This window comes from Lytechinus variegatus, chromosome 11 (assembly GCF_018143015.1).
Source record: "Lytechinus variegatus isolate NC3 chromosome 11, Lvar_3.0, whole genome shotgun sequence".
NCBI lineage: Eukaryota > Metazoa > Echinodermata > Echinoidea > Temnopleuroida > Toxopneustidae > Lytechinus > Lytechinus variegatus.
The window spans coordinates 15,101,808-15,123,033 of record NC_054750.1 but is presented as its reverse complement, the minus strand read 5'-3'; the positions used below and the strand labels follow the sequence as shown (position 1 = coordinate 15,123,033).

General features: G+C 35.9%; 1 protein-coding gene across 1 annotated transcript; it reads left to right on the top strand.

Annotated features, from left to right (window-relative positions):
• Positions 1-53: 53 nt before the first annotated feature.
• Positions 54-19,849, top strand: LOC121423681 (ceramide glucosyltransferase-B-like; the record flags this gene model as incomplete). The annotated part of the gene is given in 6 exon segments (XM_041619110.1): positions 54-155; positions 12,613-12,725; positions 13,518-13,696; positions 15,147-15,233; positions 16,637-16,826; positions 17,848-19,849. Coding segments are annotated over 6 exon segments (833 nt in total), but the record flags the coding sequence as incomplete, so codon positions are not given.
• Between the last annotated feature and the right edge of the window lie 1,377 nt (positions 19,850-21,226).

Genomic DNA, 21,226 nt, shown 5'->3' with positions numbered 1-21,226 from the left:
TTACTTTTTAGATTGTAGGTCATTAATTGATAATTTGTTTTCTTTACTCACAGGTGGGTCAGAATTTGGGATCAATCCAAAGGTCAAAAACATGCTTCCAGGATACAAGGCTTCAAAGTATGACATCATTATGATCAGCGATAGTCGTATATCAGGTAGGAATCTCACCTGCTTTTTTTTTTTTTTTTTTTTTTTAGGTAAAATGTTTGTCTCTTCCAAATGAAATTGAATCCCATATTGTGTACAGCCAAGAGACAGTTTCATTATGGCTGCATTTATGTGACCTAAGCCAGAATCTTGATTTGAATCATGATTCAAAACAAAAACATAAATCACGGTAACTGCAGAATCAGGGTCTAGTCAACTCTCCAATACTGTTCCACCCCGGGGGAGCGGGGGGGGGGGGGGAATATTGCATAGTGGGTATGTGCCACAGAGGGGACCCCCATTTTTACACTCAAATTTCTGTTCCAAGGCATAGCATTTTTGGCTTATTGAGAAAAGAAAGAAAGCCGCTCCAAAGCATAGCATTTTCTTCTTATCGAGAAAAAAGAAGAAAAAAATCTGCTCCAAAGCTTCGCATATTTTCAGTTATGACGTTTCGGCTAAGGGCAAGTCCAACAATTCGCGCGCGTTATGTATGGGACATTTCAGAGGATTCAATGACCTGAAAAATAGTGTTGACTTTGATTAGACTGAATACCCTCATGATGGTAGACATCTAGGAGAAGAATAATCATGGAAAAAATGGTGACATATGACCTTGACCTCTTAGAGAGAAAAGATGGGCCGTTACGTATGGGACGCAGAAAAAAGACAATTTTTAAAACATTTTTTTCAAGTTGAGAATTCTCTGAAAGTATTTCATTTGACAACTTGTAACTTAGTGTGATAGAAGTCACAATACTCTAGTATATCTAAGGCAAGTTTCATGTCATAAGTCAAATCCCTCTAATTACAGACTCTAATTAAACAAATTAATGACATGTTACGTATGGGACAGTTACGTATGGGACATTTTGTCCCCATAGAGAACGTACACAATTTTCCCCATAATTAACAAAATGAAATAATTTAAAATATGGAAATAACAGAAAAGTTTCTGTCTTTTAAAATATTCTTTTGAGACATATTTGATATGACTGAAAGGAAATACATGTACGCCATTTCAACATTTTTTTTCCTGTTTTTCATGGTTTCATGAATTTCTTATGTGTTTCTATTGTTTTTTTGTTTTTTTTCATTTTTTTCCATTTTCACAATTTTTTCACTTCAATTGTTTTCACTAATCAGTATTCATAACAAATCAGTCTTTAAGAATTAAAGAAAAGGTAAATAATCACTGGGTTGTGCTGCACTCAACCCAGGTGAGGTGAATGGGTACCTGGCAGGAATTTATTCCTTGAAATGCGTGTGCGGTGTAATCATAGTAATTACGGCAGCCAAGCTACAGCTGGGGTAATAATATCCAAGTCCTTTGGAAGCGCATAGAGACATTATTCATAATTGTGATATGCGCTATACAAGAACTGTTTATTATTATTATTATTTTTTAGAGCACTCTTGAAATTTGTTTATCTCCATTTACTTTGTACACAAATCTCCCCATTGACATTGTGTGTAAATGTCCCATACGTAACATGTTGTCCCATACGTAACAATTTTTTAATTAACTTTTAATTAAAAAGTAAACTCTATTTTTGAAACTTTTTGTGGTATAACATTTTCATACTTTATAAATTAGAACTTCCCAGAGATGCAACAATACAAGTATTGTATTATGAGAAATAACTTAAAAAAACATCTTCAAAATGTTACGTATGGGACATTCCATCCTTGGACAAGACCTAATTTGCATAATTAATTAGATGACACCACTTTTTTTCCCTCAAAAGTAATAAGATGTTAGGGGGTCCATGTCCCACCTATGACTAAATCTCACAAGTTTTGTTTTCATTTTCTATGAGTTTTTATAATTGTCCCATACGTAACGCCCATTTTACCAATTATGCAAATTAGGTGCCCCAAATTAGCATAATATGCATATTGTCACGTTTTTCTTAATGAAATTTTAAAATTCAACATTTGGGCTTTCTTACCCCACCAAAGATAACTTCTTAAATTAAAGATGAAATTTTGCCTTCTAGGTTGACCTTTTCTTGGACTTGCCCCTATATTGATCTGCTACAATGATCCGAAATTTTGGTGAAAAGCGGCCGCAAAGCGCTGTCCGACCATCGCCTCTGCGCTGGCGCACCCAGTGCCCGTGCCGCTGGGCTAGCTCCGTGCATGTATGCCCGTTCCATAGGGATGAATAGGCACTCACACGCAGGCGACCCGTTCCAAGGATCCCCGTTTACACAAACATTTGTAGTTCTGAAGCCCATTCTGAGGACCCTCCATTTTATAATAAGCCCGCTCCAAGGCCCCCGTTTTTTGTCTCACCCGCCGCACATACCTACTACTTTTTTGGTCGAGTATCAATCAATCAGTTTGTCAGTGAAAATCACTGGTTTCAGAGGTACCAAATCAATTTTTGGCCACCTTTTAGTTTAAAGGGATGGTCCAGGCTAGAAATATTTTTTATCTCAATAATGAATATTCATGACGATGTGCATACAACTGTTTTCACAAAATATTGATAAACTTTAAAACTCAATAACTTCATTATTTTTTATCTGATTTTGATGAAATTTTCAGCATTTTACTATGTGAATTTTACTCTGTTTATTTATGAATATTTTCAGCCTGGACCATCCCTCAAAGATATTATACCAGGGGTACGTTGCAGAAAGAGTTGCATTTAAACGCAAGTCAAAAAATCGATCCCAAAGTCCCAATATGCCCGCTGTTGATTGGTTGAAAATCAAGTTGCGCATGATTTTTAGAGTTGCGATTGATTGTAACTCTTTCTGCAACGGGCCCCAGTAGTGGTAACAAATTAAATATGAGTTGGAACAGAATCCAATACTATTACCACGCAAATGTTTGTATGCATGAATAAAAAAAATATCTGCTGGAAGAAAGTGCGTAATTGCCAAGAAATTATTCCATCAAATGTCTGGTACTTTTCCAAGCAATATTAATACACTGTCCCACATATGGTTTTTTTTTGTTTTTTTATAGTGATCATCAGAATTTTTGGTTTTGAGTGAAGATTTCATGATTTTACAAAGGGAGGTTTCCAAGTAGATATCCAATTAGCCTTGATTTATTTATTCCTTATGAAATAATTGTTTGCTGCGAATACATGTACTTTCTTTTTTTACCTTTAATATCAATAAAATCAAATTAGTGTTACTTGAGTATTATAGCTCTGCAGAATGTCCAATCGCTTTGAAGTACTTTTTACGTAGGCATTGGTCAGACATTATTTCCTAGCAACTTCAAACATGCTTCACTTCCTGCAAGGTATGCGAGTCTAGTTTGTTGAATGGGGAAGTTTATCTGCTATAAATTAATTTCCAGTCAGCATATTAAAGGGATGTCCATATAAAATCAAGTTTATTCAAAATAAAATTTACCAAGAGCTAAAACAGTTGAATTGACAACAACTGATTAAGTGCATTAATTATTTATTACCGCAACTTATTTCATCATAATGGAGACACATTGTTTACAAATGTATGAAAAAATGAAACAATTATGATTTCATGTAATAACATTTATACGAAAAAGGAAAGCGGAGATATGATATCAGCCCACCTAATAAATATTCATGATGATGTGCATACATGTATAAATGTTTTCACAAAATATTGATTAACTTTAAAATTCAATAACTGTGTTATTTGTTATCTGATTTTGGTAAAATTTTCAGCATTTTGCTATGGGAATTTTACTCTATTTATTTAGATATAAATATTTTTAGCCGAGACCATCCCTTTAATATCCACATGTTCTAAACAGGGAATTGGGAGTCCCTGGTCATAAACTAGTTTATTGGATTTGAAAGTGGTTTGAACCAAGTCTACAAATTAAAAAATGAATAGTAGGTATTAAAAAAATGAAAATTAGACTAAATTTGAATTGACAATAAAATAGTTATTAGCCTATTGTAAATGTATGGTTGGACCAAACAGCAAAGACCAAATAGGTTTATCCCATGTGATATCTGAGAAGTCGATCAACTGCATACTTGGACTTAAACTGAGGCGACAATTTGTAACTTGCTCCCTTGATTTGAACTAATTTCTTAACGTTAAACTAAGTTCTGTTATTTTTTTTAAGGCAGGGAAATTATGCATGTCAATTCATGTACATGTACATGTAGCTACAGGAGTGTGAATGTGAACTTGTGGAAAAACCACTGCAAAAAAATTTGGCTAATGGTATAGCTATTAAAGAGGAATTCATATCACAATGCCGGAATGCCTAAAGAATCAGGATGGTCATGTGATATCAAGATTGAGTTGTTTTGTCAGCTAGGATAAAGGAACTTGGTATAAATGTTTCACTTGGGATATTGCCATTGTAAAAGGTTGACTGGTTCTAGCAATATTTGGTGTATTTTATTGTGAACATGCACGTAGTATCACAAGAGAATATTGTGATGTCATAGTCATATGCCCTCTGATGGTTCTAATAGGAACTCCTAGAATTGCTACTTTCGACCTTGCCCTTGTGATATTGAAAGACAAACATGATTGTGGGCTGTGGGCGTAATGATGATTTCATTGAAGAATACAGCAAATAGTATAAATTTGTAAAATTATTCAAATACCAGAGTTGTTGACTTGCAAATGACGTGCTGGTATTAAAATGTAATAGTACATGTTCACGTAACTGGTGACATGGCTTTTAATTTCTATTGGAAAGGATCGGTACCGGGGTTATCATAGAAATTTGCTAGGATTTGGCCACACATTACTCTAATTCTTTCTGTAATGTGGGCCTATCAGTTGGAAAGAGATCATTTTGTTGATTTTTAAGAGATAGTTATGAAAAAAGCATTACAGTCTACCATTATTAAAAGTGAGAAGTCTAGAAGAGAGGAACATGTCATTTTCAGATAAGTCTCAACTTTGGCTTTTTCAACATATTTTTGTCCATAGAAAATGCTGACACAACATTTGCTCCTGCAACTATTGCTCCGAGCTTATTTTCGTGTATTAAAGACATACAATGTACAGTGGGGTTTTATGTTAGGTTGAGAGCAAGGAATAGTCTTCAACCCAGGATACTGTGTGAAATTTAGAATAGAGCAATTGTCGCCAGAGCAAATATAATGAAACCATAGAAAACTTTCTCTCATGGGACGATCTTAGTGATTTTCAGACTGTGCAAATGGCATCCCTGATTCCCTGCATATTCAAAAACTGAAATACTTTATTATTTTTCAAAGTTTGAAATGACCTTTGCCAGCTGTTTTCCCATGTGTCCTGTGTTTAAAATTTCATGCATTTTCAGAAATTTCAAATTACTTAAACCTGTGCAAATGGAAGAAAACCTGCGTATGTGCTTTATGATTCACATCACTGGTGAAGCATAGTCTGCAGGCACGGTTACACTTCGTAATTCCGAAGGTTCTTTATTCCGAAGGTTCGTAATTCCAAAACATGTAAATTGCCTAAACCTCGACTTTCGTTAATCCGAAATCGTAAAAGGGTTGTTATTCCGAACAATTGTGGCATTATTCCGAAGTTCGATAATCTGAAAATGAAATAAGGTTCGATGTTCCAAAGGTTCGTTAATTCGAAAATGAAATAAGGTTTTTTGTTCCAAAGGTTCGTTAATCCGAAAAACGAAATAAGGTTTGTTGTTCCGAAGGTTCGTTAATCCGAAAAACGAAATAAGATTTGTTGTTCCGAAGGTATGTTAATCATTTCGTTTCGGACTAACGAACCTTCGGAATTACGAACCTCATTTTTTTTTCGTTTTCAGATTTAATAACGACCTTCGGAAATCCGAACCTTCAGAATATCCGATCCTTCAGAATAATGAAGCTTCGGAATTACGAATGTATGCGGCAGGCACAGACCCTGATTGAAACTCTGATCAACAATTGTGTCTCCATGCAATGATAGCACAGGGCCTTTTATACACAAGGCATTTTGAGTAGGTTGCACATTCAGGCCCTTAATTCGAGTAAAGGGTTTGCACTAGTGCTGCAAGTCAGGCGGCATGTTCGGGTTCGGTTCGGTTCGGCAGGGTTCGGCAATTTTTTTCCGAACTTTGGTTCGGTTCGGGGTTCGGCAATAAATGCCAAATTAAATTTAACACAAAAAATAAAGACCGCCGACCTACAAGCAAGTAATCTCGTGCATGATCCGTCATGTATTAATAATAAATTTTGTTTCTAAAAAGAATAGTTAAGATAATTGTTGAACTTTCTTTTGTTTTAATTAACAAAAAATAAGTCATTTCTACTTTCATTTTTAAAATGAAAATAAAAAAAATCAAAAGAAAAAAATTTTGATAATGAGAGAATCAGGACAGAAACAGAATTACAAAGATCAGAATATTTTTTTCACGATTATTTCATGTAGCTATGATCATGATCGATTACGATGTCATTGCCAACGCAGCTTCTCAAATTGGAAAGTGTTGATCGGGAATGTCGAAATAGTAGACAAACAACCTCCACTCAACTGTTATTATACCGGTAAAATTCACATTCCAAAGAATACGAGTGTTTTAGAAAGTACCTATTTTCTGAAAAGTGGTAAAATCTGGTCAATGAATTACTTTAAAAAGATAAATATCAGTCCATTCTTGGTCCAGAAAGATGGACGCTACGTGACTTCAAACATATTTCTAACACGAAAATGAGTACATGGGACTGTACTGCATATTTTAGTGTTGTGAAATCACTCGGCGTTGATCGTCAGAACTAAGACGGAACTGATAATTTATCATTTCATTCTCAGTAATTGGCCAGATTAAACCACTTTTAAGAAAATATTGACAATGGAAAAACGTTTCAAGTTTGGAATACGAATTTTACCTGTATAATAGCGACCGAGAGCAGGTTGTTTGGACTTCCTGTTTCAACTTTCCTTACCAACCATTTCCGGAACATCGATCAGGGAACATGCGTTGATTTGGTTTGAATTTTTATCTTTTTTGTTTTTTTCACCCTCATTCCTTCATCTCTTATTTATTTATCTTTTATATTAATATGGAAATTTCAGAAGGTGGAATATACTTGTCAGTCACAAGGAATTAATTTATGTCTTTTCAATTAAATGTACATCCGATTACAGCAATACGTAATTCAACTACACTTTTTAACTGAGTTAAGCTTAAAATGTCCCCACATTTTATAAGGAAAAAATGTATTCATGTTTAGGCCTGGGACGATTGTCATTATTACCATTCGATTATTTCCTGGAAAAATAATTGAATGATTCGATTGTTCGTCGGGAATTACGTCTTTTAAGTCACAATAGTTGTCCTACTTTATGGTGACCCCCCCCCCCATGAAGAAATCTCCATCAAAGTCACATGTTTAGCATAAATGAGGCCCTTTTCCCCCTTCTCCATGATTTTTTTATATCAAAAGAAACTTCATGAAATGAGATTAAATCTTTCAGTTTATTGTCCCAATGAAAATCTTTCCTAAATTAATACTGGTACCCTGGTATTATGCACTCATCCCTCCAAGTGCCACACCCCTGCATATAAATGAATCAGCCCCGCCGAGTCCAAAGACGTAAACAACTCATTCATGAAGTATATTCTTTGAGACTGAGCCCAGGTGGAGCATTTCACTTGAAAATTTTCATCCCTTGCCCACACCATGTCCCCGCCTCCACTTGTGGCACTGCCCACGATGCTACACATGTATTAAAAAAAAATATTTCATGTGAAATACCTTTCAAAATAACGATTTTTTTATCATTTGAACCTACATGTATAACTGGGTCTATTTTTGGAGACTAGTCGAGAAAGTACTGGTGAAGGCGGGCGCGTGTTGGAATGTAGTTTTCATTGGTTGAGGGGGATATAAAAAAGGTTGCATTGTTCTGAAACATGAAAGAAATTCTCCGGCTCCCACCCCCTATCCTTCCCTCTCTCTTTCCCTCACACGCACACACACACACAGATGGGGGAGGGGTCAATTCATTTCTGAAGTCATGACCTTTCCTGATAAGGGAACCACATGCCTTCCGCTTCTTTGTTTCCCAAAGTTTCATTGGCTATCCGAAGGTCCAATCAGCTCAAGTGAGCTGGTTATGTGTTTACTTATTATTGTGCACGCACACAATGACTTATTTTGTGTATGAGGGCAAGGTCGGGTGGGATTAACATTTTCGGAGCGCTATCATGTTGGTATGTAACTGTGAATGTGATACAATCATTGATAATTTTTGAAACATTACCTCGGTAACATAATTTTTAAACCTGTAAAAAACAGCTGTCATCATTGTTTTCTTGTCATTTTATTTTTATTACTTGGGTATTAGAGGTATCCCAACGTCATAATCGGGATCTGCCGAACATTCGATTAGTGTAAATTTTGCTAATCGATTGGTGATTGGCGGCATGCCAATCGAACCATTCGATCAATCGATGTTTACTCCCAGGCCTATTCATGTTTATAAAAAAATTGAAAATGATAAAAATTTAATCAAACACGAGACCGAAACTGTCATACTTTGTCATTTACGAGGAATGAATTTATGTCTGATTCTTTTTCTTTATTAAATACAAAATGATTAGGTCCGATTACAATCACGATCGATTACGGCAATACGTAATTACACCACACTTTTATACCGAGTTTAGCTTCAAAATGCCCCCTCATTTTATCAAGAAAAAATATATTTATGTTAATAAAATATTCTTAAGTTGATAACAGTTCAATCAAAGACAAGATGGGAGCTATCATAGTGGATTTTAAAAATATATTGAGTGGAATTCTCTTTGTGCACAATCACTAACCAATATATATTTTATTGATTTTATACTTAAATCTATGTAGTCATCACATTCACGCATTGCATTCAAACATACTTTTTTTTTACCGAACTTCCGAACCAGGCCTTTGAGTTCGGTTCGGTTCGGTCCGGTTCGGAAGTGCCAAGTTCGGCGAACTTCCGTTCGGTTCGGCGGTTCGGCTGCAGCACTAGTTTGCACAGCAGACTCGATGAAGCAAGCATACATTGTTGTTTCCAAAATCAAACATAAAGGTCCTTGTTGGCATTTTGCCAAACTATTCATGTCATTTTTCTGCTCATGTGAAAACCAATGTGAGGTCATTAGAATTTCCTCTGTTTACATTGTCGTTAATGTACACTTAGTATGTATTAATTGTATCAATTTGTGTCTCTAGGTGGTTTCAGACCACCTCAAAGTTTAGTCAGTTTTAGGTATTTTGGCAGTGTGAAAGCAAATTACGCGTAATCACGGTCACCCAGAAAGAAATTACCTAATAAAATAATAGGTACATGTACTTGCCAAAATTACTAGAACTTTCGCAGGGATTTTTCGAAGGTCACGTATCTCTGCATTGTGAAAGCAAATTACAGGAAATATTATCCCAGCATGTAGTTGGGCGCAGGCGCCGTATGTGGCTGCTGTGCTAGCGTTTTTTGTCTCACCTGCGAAGCAGAGTGAGACTATAGGCGCCGCTTTTCCGGCGGCGGCGGCGGCGACGGCGGCGGCGGCGTCAACATCAAATCTTAACCTGAGGTTAAGTTTTTGAAATGACATCATAACTTAGAAAGTATATGGACCTAGTTCATGAAACTTGGCCATAAGGTTAATCAAGTATTACTGAACATCCTAATAAAGTTTCATGTCACATGACCAAGGTCAAAGGTCATTTAGGGTCAATGAACTTAGACCATGTTGGAGGAATCAACATTGAAATCTTAACCTGAGGTTAAGTTTTTGAAATGTCATCATAACTTAGAAAATGTATGGACCTAGTTCATGAAACTTGGACATAAGGTCAATCAAGTATCACTGAACATCCTGCATGAGTTTCACGTCACATGACCAAGGTCAAAGGTCATTTAGGGTCAATGAACTTTGGCGAATTGGGGATATCTGTTGAATTCCCATCATAACTTTGAAAGTTTATGGATCTGATTCATGAAACTTGGACATAATAGTAATCAAGCATCACTGAATATTTTGTGCAAGTTTCAGGTCTCATGATTGAGGTCAAAGGTCATTTAGGGTCAATGAACTTTGGCAGAATCGGGGGTATCTGTTGAATTACCATCATAACTTTGAAAGTTTATTAGTCTAGTTCATTAAACTTGGACATATGAGTAATCAAATATCACTGAACATCCTGTGCGCGTTTCAGGTCACATGACCAAGGTCAAAGGTCAATGAACTTTGGCCGAATTGGGTGTATCTGTTGAATTACCATCAAAACTTTGAAAGTTTATGGATCTGATTCATGAAACTTGTACATAAGAGTAATCAAGTATCACTGAACATCCTGTGCGAGTTTCAGGTCACATGATCAAGGTCAAAGGTCATGTAAGGTCAATGAACTTTGGCCATGTTGGGGTTTTTTGTTGAATAACCATCATATCTCTGTAAGTTTATTGGTCTAGTTCATAAAAAGTGGACATAAGAGTAACCATGTATCACTGAACATCTTGTGCGAGTAAGAGTAGTATTCAAAGTCAGCACTGCTGCTATATTGAACCGCGTGATGCAGGTGAGACGGCCAGAGGCATTCCACTTGTTAATGATATATCGCGCCTTGCTTGCCTATTACACCATGCTGCACATGCTTGTAACTTTAGGAACTTATCCCGAGGAGGGTATGTTTTGGGGGTTACACTTCGTAATTCCGAAACATGTAAATTGCCTAAACCTCGATGTTCGTTAATCTGAAAACGTACAAGGGTTTGTTAATCCGAATATTATGTGGCGTTATTCCGAAGGTTCGATAATCCAAGAACTAAATAAGGTTCGATGTTCCGAAGATTCGTTAATCCAAAAACAAAATAAGGTTTGTTGTTCCGAAGGTTTGTTAATCTGAAAACGAAAAAGGGTTCGTTGTTCCAAAGGTTCGTTAGTCCAAAAACGAAATAAGGTTCGTTAATCATTTCGTTTTCGGACTAAGAAGCTTTTGGAATTACGAACCTCGTTTCGTTTTCGGAATAACGAAGCTTCGGAATTACGAATGTATGCGGTTTTGGGTGGTGTGAATGTGATAATAATGATGATAATAATGGGTATATTCAGCCTTAAAAAGTTATGGTAATTTAACAGATATTCTGGTGATCATGATGGTCTGACTACACCTTGTGATCAGGGAGAAATCTTTGTTTTCTATTCATTGGTAATTTTTTCCCAATCTCTTCATTCAGAAATAATTTTTCCTGAAACCAATAAGCATGTTCTGTAGGAGTGCTCTTTTGCAAGGGTGACAATCTTGGATAAATTGCCCTTTTTTTCCCATTTAGGCCTACTTTTAATGACTGAGAATTGAGACAAGCTTTTGTTTGCAGTAATTTCCACTACTATCTTTTGATAATTACTATCAATAAACCAACTGAGCATTTTATTTATTTTGATGAACTGCATGCAAAATGTGAATTGATTAATTTTTGTAATATGTGAATGATAATAAATGCTCTTCACAATTTTTCAACTATGAACTCATTACCTATTATGCCACACTTATGAAGAATTTACGTACTACTTCAATTTAATGTGTTTAACGTACAATCAAATCACTTTTATCACCTGGGACCCGTAACACAAAGTTTAGCAATGATCATAGAACAATGTACAATTAATTGTAAAAAATCAAGCGTACTTGCTAACCTTTGTAATACGGGACCCTGATCAACTTTAATTTTGGAAATATTGTAATGACCAATTTGACCCAGTTTTTAATTGTAAACAAAAATGAAATAAACATTTCCCTCTTGAAAAGATTTTTTTTGGGAAAATACAGTACCTATTTTCCACACATTTTTTAAATATTTTTTTTTATAACATCTTTTTCTTCTTGATTATACAGCTGCAACATGCATGAAAAAGCCAAAATAGTTTCAAGTTAAAGATTATATTACAATTACAAATGCATCTTCAACAATTAAACCAACTTTAAGCGCGAATAGCCATTATGCATACTTGTGGTATACACCACACACAAAAGACAAGTGGTGAACTAATGTTTGGCAGTGGCAAGTACTAGTAATGTGCTTGGCAAGCATGTACATTTTATATTAAAGAAAAGGGCATCTCAACATGTCCAAATACACCTTTTTATGTCATGTATGTTAAGGGGAAAAAACAATCTGTTCATTCATATCTGTATTTTGCACTCTATTATATAGGTTGACAGCTCTGATTATAATTCATATTTTGATTTACAATTCATTCAAGATTTTAAAAATATGTGTAGGGTAGTCAGATTGGATCAAACTACATGTAATTCTTGATCATGTGTTGTGTGTGTACATGTTTATTTGACTGGATATTACTCTGTACATACACACATGTGCTCAAGTACGCTATACCTGATGGCCTTTCCTTTATCAGAGGATGTAGAAGAGTCAATATTTGTATTATTTGGTATGATGATTTATTTATTACTCATGTATTTTATCAACGACTGATTGCTTGGATTTTATTTGATACAAATAGGCAATTAAAGCAAGCTTGTCATTTCTACATTTTTTTTTTCAGTTTCACCTGATACTTTAACCAATATGGTTTCAAGAATGGCACCGAACGTTGGTATGGTCCATGGGCTGCCTTTTGTCCATGACAAAGCTGGTTTCTCGTCAACGTTAGATAAGGTAATTTATATCTTTGAGCTTATAAAATCACATCTTTGGAATTCTTCATTTGATGCACCACGCTGTACATCGGGGTACCGTAGTACCTCGGGGTACGGCGTTGTGCAGCGCCTTCTCGTGTTGTAATAGTGTACAGTTACATTGTTGTCATGGTCGATCACAGTCGTACGATCGGTGCGACAATCATGACAATGATGGGGACAATGATCACAACGCCTATTTCCTTTCTTTGATACAATCTTATGCCAATAATAGTAAACAAATAGAATAAAGTTATCATTTGCATGCATTAATTGTTACATAAGATCACTAAAAAGGAAAAAAAAATCTGTACAAAACATTAAAATATACTTGTACACATTTTTGGTAACCCAGGGTACAGCACAAAAAATAAAATAAATAATTCAACAAAATGGCGGATTATTATTTGGTACCCCAGGGTACCAAATACTGCATCATTTAGTGGCACATTTTTTGAGGGCTGACATTTTTTTCTTGGATAAAGTCTTGTGACGAGTGATTATCAAATGTTTTTATTGCAAAATTTTGCAAAGTGACTTTAGCATAAGAAGAGAATTTGGTTTAAGTCAGACACTTGTGGAACACCACTTTTTGTTTGCAACATAAAATGTATCTCATTTTTATTTCAATAAAACGGGAGCTTTAATTTTTTTTATAATTGAATTATTGTGGCTTTTATAATGAATCATTGCAATGAAAGATGTATAACTCTGTGATGTCTCTCTGAAGTATTAAACTCATAATAAATGCTGTTTATTTTCTTTTTTATAGGTTTATTTTGGTGGAGCACATGCGAGAATGTACATATCAGCATGTGTTTTTGGAGTGAACTGTGTCTCAGGAATGCTTAACATTGTCAGGAAATCAATCTTGGAAGATGCGGGTGGCTTAAAAGAATTCGCAAAGTACATTTCAGAAGACTATTATATGGGTATAGCTGTTTTTAAAAGGTAGGTGGATACAATGAATTGTTTTTTTTTTTGGGGGGGATAAGTTTTAAAACATTGTATGTACCTCTAGTAATAAGCAGTCAACTATGACACATATCTTTGACAACAAATGGTGTTTAATGTATCAGAATTTGATTCTAACACTATAAAAACTATGAAGAAAATGGAGAATTCAATGAGTCATCATCAGATACTGAAACATACTTATGTGCTACATGATGCCCACAATTTTCTTGGTTTAACAAAGTGGGACTGAATTTTCAATAATGAAAATAAATTTTTTGAAAAAAGAGAGATTTTCAAATCATAAGCTCATGCACAACAATACATTAATTTGCAAAGATTATATGTAAACGTAAGCTGATGGGAATAAAAATAATTGGGAATCTTATCCACATGTACCACCACAGAGTATATTCTATTTGTTCGGAAAATAATTGACAGACTGTTTTATGAAAAAGTTATCATGTTACATTGTACTGCCAGTCTTGGCATGTTGGACTCTGTCATACAAAGAGTTATGATTGATTGGATCAATTGCAAGTATGACAAATTAAGGTACCCCAATAGCTGGAAATTATGTCTTTATTCAAAATGTTGTCTAAATGCGACAATTACTCACACAGCTTGCGTAATTGTTCCGAGCGTATCTGTCCATGTGTTATTTGTTTCCGAATAGACATTGTGTGCATTTCCTTTATAAGGAATTATGATATATATTGGATTTCCGGAGTGGAGCTAGCTTGGATCAATCATAACTCATTGTAAGACTGTGGATTACAATCATGTCAAAAATATTTTGTATTTTTAAAAATTTCGACATTTTCCTGTCACACCTTACTTTAAACTTTGGGCAGGTTAGTGGCATTTGAGCATGTATCTTACCACTGTACAAGTGGATCAGGTGCAAAATCCAGTATAATGCTGATTGGAAAACTTTGTGATTTATGAGTTAATCTTCTACTGTCAAAATCTCCAAAAAAGTGTGAATTAGGGATATAAATCATCCTGTCATTCTTGCCTTTTTTTATGAATTGCCTTGAGGAGAAAACTCCTTATAAGGAAAGAAAAGTGATTGATGAGCCTATTGTAATGGGGGAATCAATCACATTTTCTCAGACAATACCTTGCACAGGAAATTGCAAGAATTATGGGAAACTTGAGTTGAGGTGGTCACCTGACTGAAATTAGTTTGCTATCCATGACCTTTCTCTCAGAATTTTTTACATTGTATCTGATTTTGATTCCTCAATTTTTGATATTTAGGGATAGATTCATTTCCCTGTATTTTTTTGTACCTTTTCCTGCAAATCATGTTGAAAAACTGAATTTAGTTTAGTGTCAAAGATTGTTTGATTACATGAAAAAATAATATTTATATCTCTCAATTTTCAATATGTATATATTTTGGCTAATATTAAATGTTTTTTTCTTTTTTTTTGATGTGCAGTGGTTTTAAGCAGAGATTGAGTTTATTTCCTGCAATGCAGAATTCTGGCTGTTCTACATTAAATTCGTTTAGGAAACGAATGGTCAGGTAAGATTTCATTTTAAAATAATTTCAAGAACATTTGGATTATTTCTTATTTACTCTCAGAATTTCGGGAGCCTACCTGGAAGACATTGCCCTGAGTATAAGCAATGCCATAAAGGCCAACACACACATTTAGATGGTGTGCTATCCAATTAATACCCTTTTCATAAACCTATCCTCCAATTAGCCGCCTAAGAGTAATGCGGATAATTCAATAAAAATTGCGTTCACAAACTCCAAAAATAAGCCGCATTATTTTTACGAGCGCCCGTCCTGAAAAAGGCGGATAATCGTCATGACAACTGGACACGCCCCCTCCGATCTGGTTGTGTTGGAAAAGGGTGACCTTGTGACCGCACCATGGCAATTATCTGCATTATTTGGAAATGCGTTCATAAACTCAAAATCTTGTCCCGATGCTGCTATTATGCGGATAATAGCAGCATCAAAATAATGCAGATAACTCTTGTCCTCCTCCAATTTACGACCAAATTATGCTGCTATTAGCCGCATAATTGGGTTTATGAAAGGGGTATAAGAAATAAAACATTTTACGATTACATTTTCATAGTTTATTGATAATATTCATCCAATTGTTCGCTTTTATGCTTTATTCACAAGCACATTTTAAAAATAACTAAAAAGGTCTCAAAAGACATCTCCACCAATTTTATATTTCCTTCAAAAGCCTATTTGAAGTTACATGATGAGCCAATCAAAATCAAGGAAAAATTGTCAGATCTCACAACTTTAAAAACGACAGGTGATGATGAAACACCCTCCTGGAGTCAGGATTTCATTCTTATCTTAAAGCCTGTGTATAGCTTTGGTAAAGGGTCAATAATGTGATTGATAATCGAATATCTTCTAATATCATCTAATATGACAGTCTTACTGAAGCGTAGAGACCGTTAGATATTTTTCCAACTGCACTTCTCTGAGAAAATTTCAAATATTCAAATCTTGGATATATAGCTCCCTCTCTCGGCGATGCTTGTGTTAAATTAAAAAAATGGGCATTCAAGCACTTATCTTATAAATTTAGTGATTAGATATCCAAAAGTTACAGACAAAGAACATATCTTAAAAGTTTCAGCCTGTTCCATGATTTGGAATAGGATTTAATCGCAAAATTTATCCTGTAAAACACATTTTCATTTCATATCCTCCACATCATAACTGTTATAGGGCATATCCATTCATATTAGCTAGCAATGAATTGCAATAGTGATAGGTGCATTTTGGTGGATTTACCAAAACTTTACACAAGCTTTAATATTTCTTTCTTAAATTCATTTGTTTTTTAAGTTTTATAAAATAAGACCGTATTAATGAAGAAATAAAGATTATACATAGGAATGAAATAATACTAAACTGAGAAATATAATTTTTATGGTCGTTAACAGGTGGACCATGGTGAGAATTAGCACAGTTCCCTCTACCATCATCATGGAACCTATAACAGAGTGCTTAATGCTCGGCGTGGCCGCATCATGGGCCCTCTACTACCTAGTCAGCTGGGATCCTTGCATAGTCTTCATCTGCCATACCCTTGTTTGGTTCATCTTGGATTACTTCCAACTCAAAGTACTTCAGGTAAACTCCAGGACATGCTCGAGGGGAAAATACATGGGGGGGGGTTTCAGCGATTTTCTTCCCCCCACATGCTCAAAAGAGACATTTTGTAAAGCTTATCCAATGTTGGAGATTTAGGCAGAAGGTTGTGAAAAAGTAGCCCCGAAAATATGTACTCTTTGTTGCCTCACCCCCTCTTTCTTCATAAAGAACTTTTGATTATAAATGGTTAACTTTGCCATTATGGTAATTGGGGCTGTCACCAGGAACTTGAAATTTTATCATCTGACTCCTTGCCATGTAGGTTCAGGGAAAAGATATCTAGTTCGAATTCAGGAGCTCCAGGCCGGTATCAAGGGTGGGCCAGGGTTTACAGTTAGGAGGTTTGATCCCTTTTCTGCCCCTCTCTTCTCCTTTTCCTCCCCTATTTTTTTTCTTTGGAGAAATCTAAGGGGTTCGGGTTTATATCTGGTCATGGCGTAGCTTGTCTGCAAAAAAATGCTACTGGAGTCTGAATTTTTGGGCTGCTGAAGCTGGGTGGAATATCTGTCATGAAGCTTCTCCAAGCAGTTTGCTAGACTTGTCTCAAAACTCATTTGTTGATTGATATGTTGTTTAGCGTCTTTGGCTAGAGAAGAGCGATCACATTCTTTTGGTAAGACATTAATCTACATTTGTCCCTCTCTATCCAGGTTTTAAAAAAATGATGTGAAGGTACTCTAAGTTTGCTTGTTAGTGTTCATATATCCTTGGTTGAAATACTCCACTAGGAAGTGGAGAATTGTGTGTGAGCTGGCCAGTATCCTCTGTGTCATCTTCATCATCATCATCATCATCATCATCCCCACCATCATCATCATTATCATCACCTTCATCATCGTCATCATCATTATCATCACCTTCATCATCATCACCATCACCACCAAAACAACCATCACTATCATCAACATCACCACCACCACCATAAAGACCATCATCATCATCATAACGATCATATTAGACATGCGTTTTGATTCTTCTCTTTCTTTCTTCTCTTCCACAGCGAGGACCACTCAACTTCACCAAGGTTGATTATGCATTAGCGTGGTTCTACCGGGAAATAATGACCATATTCTTCTTCTTAGAGGGCGCTGTCAGCCAGACAGTCCGGTGGAGGACCGGGACATATCGCTTACGATGGGGTGGATACCTAGAGGCATGCTGATATCAGACTCAGAACTAACATTCAAGACTCTGAATGAGTGGAGTAAGACGGTGCTCTTCCGAAGTGAGAAAAAAAAGTATAAAAACCTGGAAAAAACTACAAAATTTTGTGAGCGGCGCCATTCCCACTAAAGAACAGATGAACCCTTGTGCAATGAAGGCAAAGTCAGTGCTGATATTCCAGTGTGACACTTGCTACACCCCAAGTCCATCATTTCACTTTTGAGCTACAGAAATGAGGAACTGAAGGATTCACTCCACATCATGGATTTTTTAAATTTATAGTGAATATGCCTCCGAATCATGCATTTTTTCTAGTAGTTATCTGAATTTGCATGAAATGTCATGAATTGGGTATATCGGTATAAATTTTCTAAGAATGTTTATGTATTTGTTGTCATTTCATGCAGAACCAATAGCATTGTTGATTACACAACAGACTTCTTTTTTATTCTGCTGTCAGGCGACACTTCTGGGTCCAGTTGGAAACACATGATCTTGCCTTCATCAATTTCATGATCACTTGTGTACTATTGTTAGAAGAGGGCAGACCATTGCGTCTAATTAGCCAATGGTCATGAGTAGAATCGTATCCTCATTAAAGTCCTGTTTCTGTAGGAGGACGTCACAGCGGCCTGTTCCAGTCTATTGATGATCCAGGCCTGATCGGGAGAATGTCATCAACAATTTTTGTTTCATAAGTTGTCAGATCTGACAACTTTCCTTGATTTTTATTTATTGTCTATGATGAATGTTAGGATTGGCAATGAAAAGATGTTTGTGGGATTCTCGCTCGAAAGACATTACACTGAGTATTAGCAAGGCACCTAAAGGCTGCCTCAGAGCTTACGGTGGTTTGTGACAAGATCTTGGAATAAAAAATTGTGCATTTCATGTGGAACATCTTACTTTGCAACGTTTTTTTGAAATCATAATGTGAATACTGAGGTTAAATTCATGGCATTGCTATACTTCTTATGAGAATGAAAAAGGGTTTGATATCTGATGTTAATGACATCATAGCAACTGTGTAACCTGCTATGATTTGAAACCAACTTGGACTTAAATCTCAATTTAAAACTCAAAATTACTCAAAGTTTTTATATTAGTATTCTTACAGTTACTTTGAAATTTGAATTTGTTTAAATTATATTTTCAGGAAATGAGCAAGGTGCTATTCGTTTCAAAATGGGATCATAGACAAGTTGTAAGATATGCGATTGCCTTCAGGGATAAAACCTTAGTGTATTCTATGCTTTTTGTCTACTGCTCTTACGAGACAATGTCAGTACTGCCAACCTTTGAGAAGAGTTTGGAGTGAGACATTGCGAGGGCGCGGAGCGCCCGAGGGGGGTATGGTGTGTAAGGGGGGTGTTCCCCCTTCCACGGTAGGGAGCTTTTACAATTTCGCAATTTAAATGGTGCAATCTGGCACATACTTTTAACTCTGATTCCATAAATACATAAGGCAAGATTCAAATAGGTTAATTGATTATTTTTAATGAAGTTCACTTACCTTGAAAAAAAATCCAAATTTTTAAGTGCATTATTCCATATCAACTCTCTTTATAATAGCAGTGAAACCTCAACCTGTGATTATCTGCTGCTCCCCAAGACGATACTAGAACAAGTGGTCATTATGATGGCTGTCCATACTGGGTGTCAAAGCCATTTCCCTACCTCTCATCCAGTTAATTTTGTTGCTTCCGCTGCCACTACTATTCATCATCTGGTCATTATTATTATTGTCAATTATTCACTAGAATTGAGTTTAAGATACCAATTTACGAAATATAGGTTCTTGAATTATACAGAATACACCCAACATGCACAGTCACACAGACTAAATAAAAATTAAAATACTTTAACATCTAACGCAGATCGTCAGCCACACCGTCGATCTAAGTTAGGTCGGCGCTCGTGTAGTGGTACACAGACAGTCAGTGTCACCCTCAATCACACTCGTTTTAGAGAAAAATTTAATCAAAATTTCGTTCTCAATAGAATACACACAACATAGTTCAAAGCACTATAACAATCTATACAAGCATCCTTCCAAAGTCATTCTTACTATCATAATAATGGCATATAAAGGATCTGATCAAAACATATTTTCAAGACAAGACAAGAGACAACTTACCTACTGGCTGAAATCTGAAGTAGAAGTATATTGAGTTGCGCGGGCACCGGCGTGGCACGGCATCTGGCCGGCGGGCTATCGCATGGCATGGCTGATGGCATTGCATTGACACTCGATCGCTCGTTGTGCCTCGTGCGCACAAAACCCCCGCTTCATAGTAAAATTTCGACGCCATCGCACTCACACGCGGAATACGCAACTCAATATCTTGTCTTTGCGCGGCAAACCGAAACCAATTTGCATTGATGGTATATTAGCTTTGCGCTTGTGTGGTTAAAAACTTTGAAACTCTCGCCTGGCCAGGTTATAATGTTATTGAATATCCGATATATAGGCTAATAAACTTTTTCTCTCTATTTTCGGGATTCAGCGTGAGAATTCCTATGATCAGCGTGAGAGTGTGTGAATCGGGTGAAATGCGTGAGACTCACGCAGATTGCGTGAGAGTTGGCAGCCCTGCAATGTGCACTTATGTTTCATAAGTCAAGACTATTGGAAAGCCATTAATTGATAAAAGAGCAACATTTTGGTGGGCCTACAGATTCTGAATAGAACAGAAACGAAGCTAAGTTTGGAATTAAGCAAATTAAAACTCTTATACCCTTCTTAAGAAGCAGTACACTTGACTTAATTGCTGGTTTGAATAAATACATTCAAGGAATAAAAGCCTTAGGAAGTCATAGAAATTTAATTGCCTGTTTGTCGTAAAGAAATCCTTTTCATTTTGGTGCATCTTGTTTTGTCTATGTGAGCTGAGCATGGCATGTGACCATGCTCATTAGTAAACAATGAATCTATATGCAATTTGAGATTTCTTCCTATGCGTGCTTCTTGCTTAGATCTTAGTATGTTTATGTTGTAGATGTAGAATTGAGGGATATCTAACAAAATATACAAAGAGCTTGGTGTTTTGTTTGCTTCATACAACTAAATTTCATATTCTCTTTTACCTAAATATATTATAGAAAGAAAATTCATGAGAATGCATGATTAATTACTGCAACAAGAGTCTGTACTGCGGCTTTTATCAGGAATTTCACTAGAAAGGCCCTCTTAATCTCTGACGGCTACTTTTCTG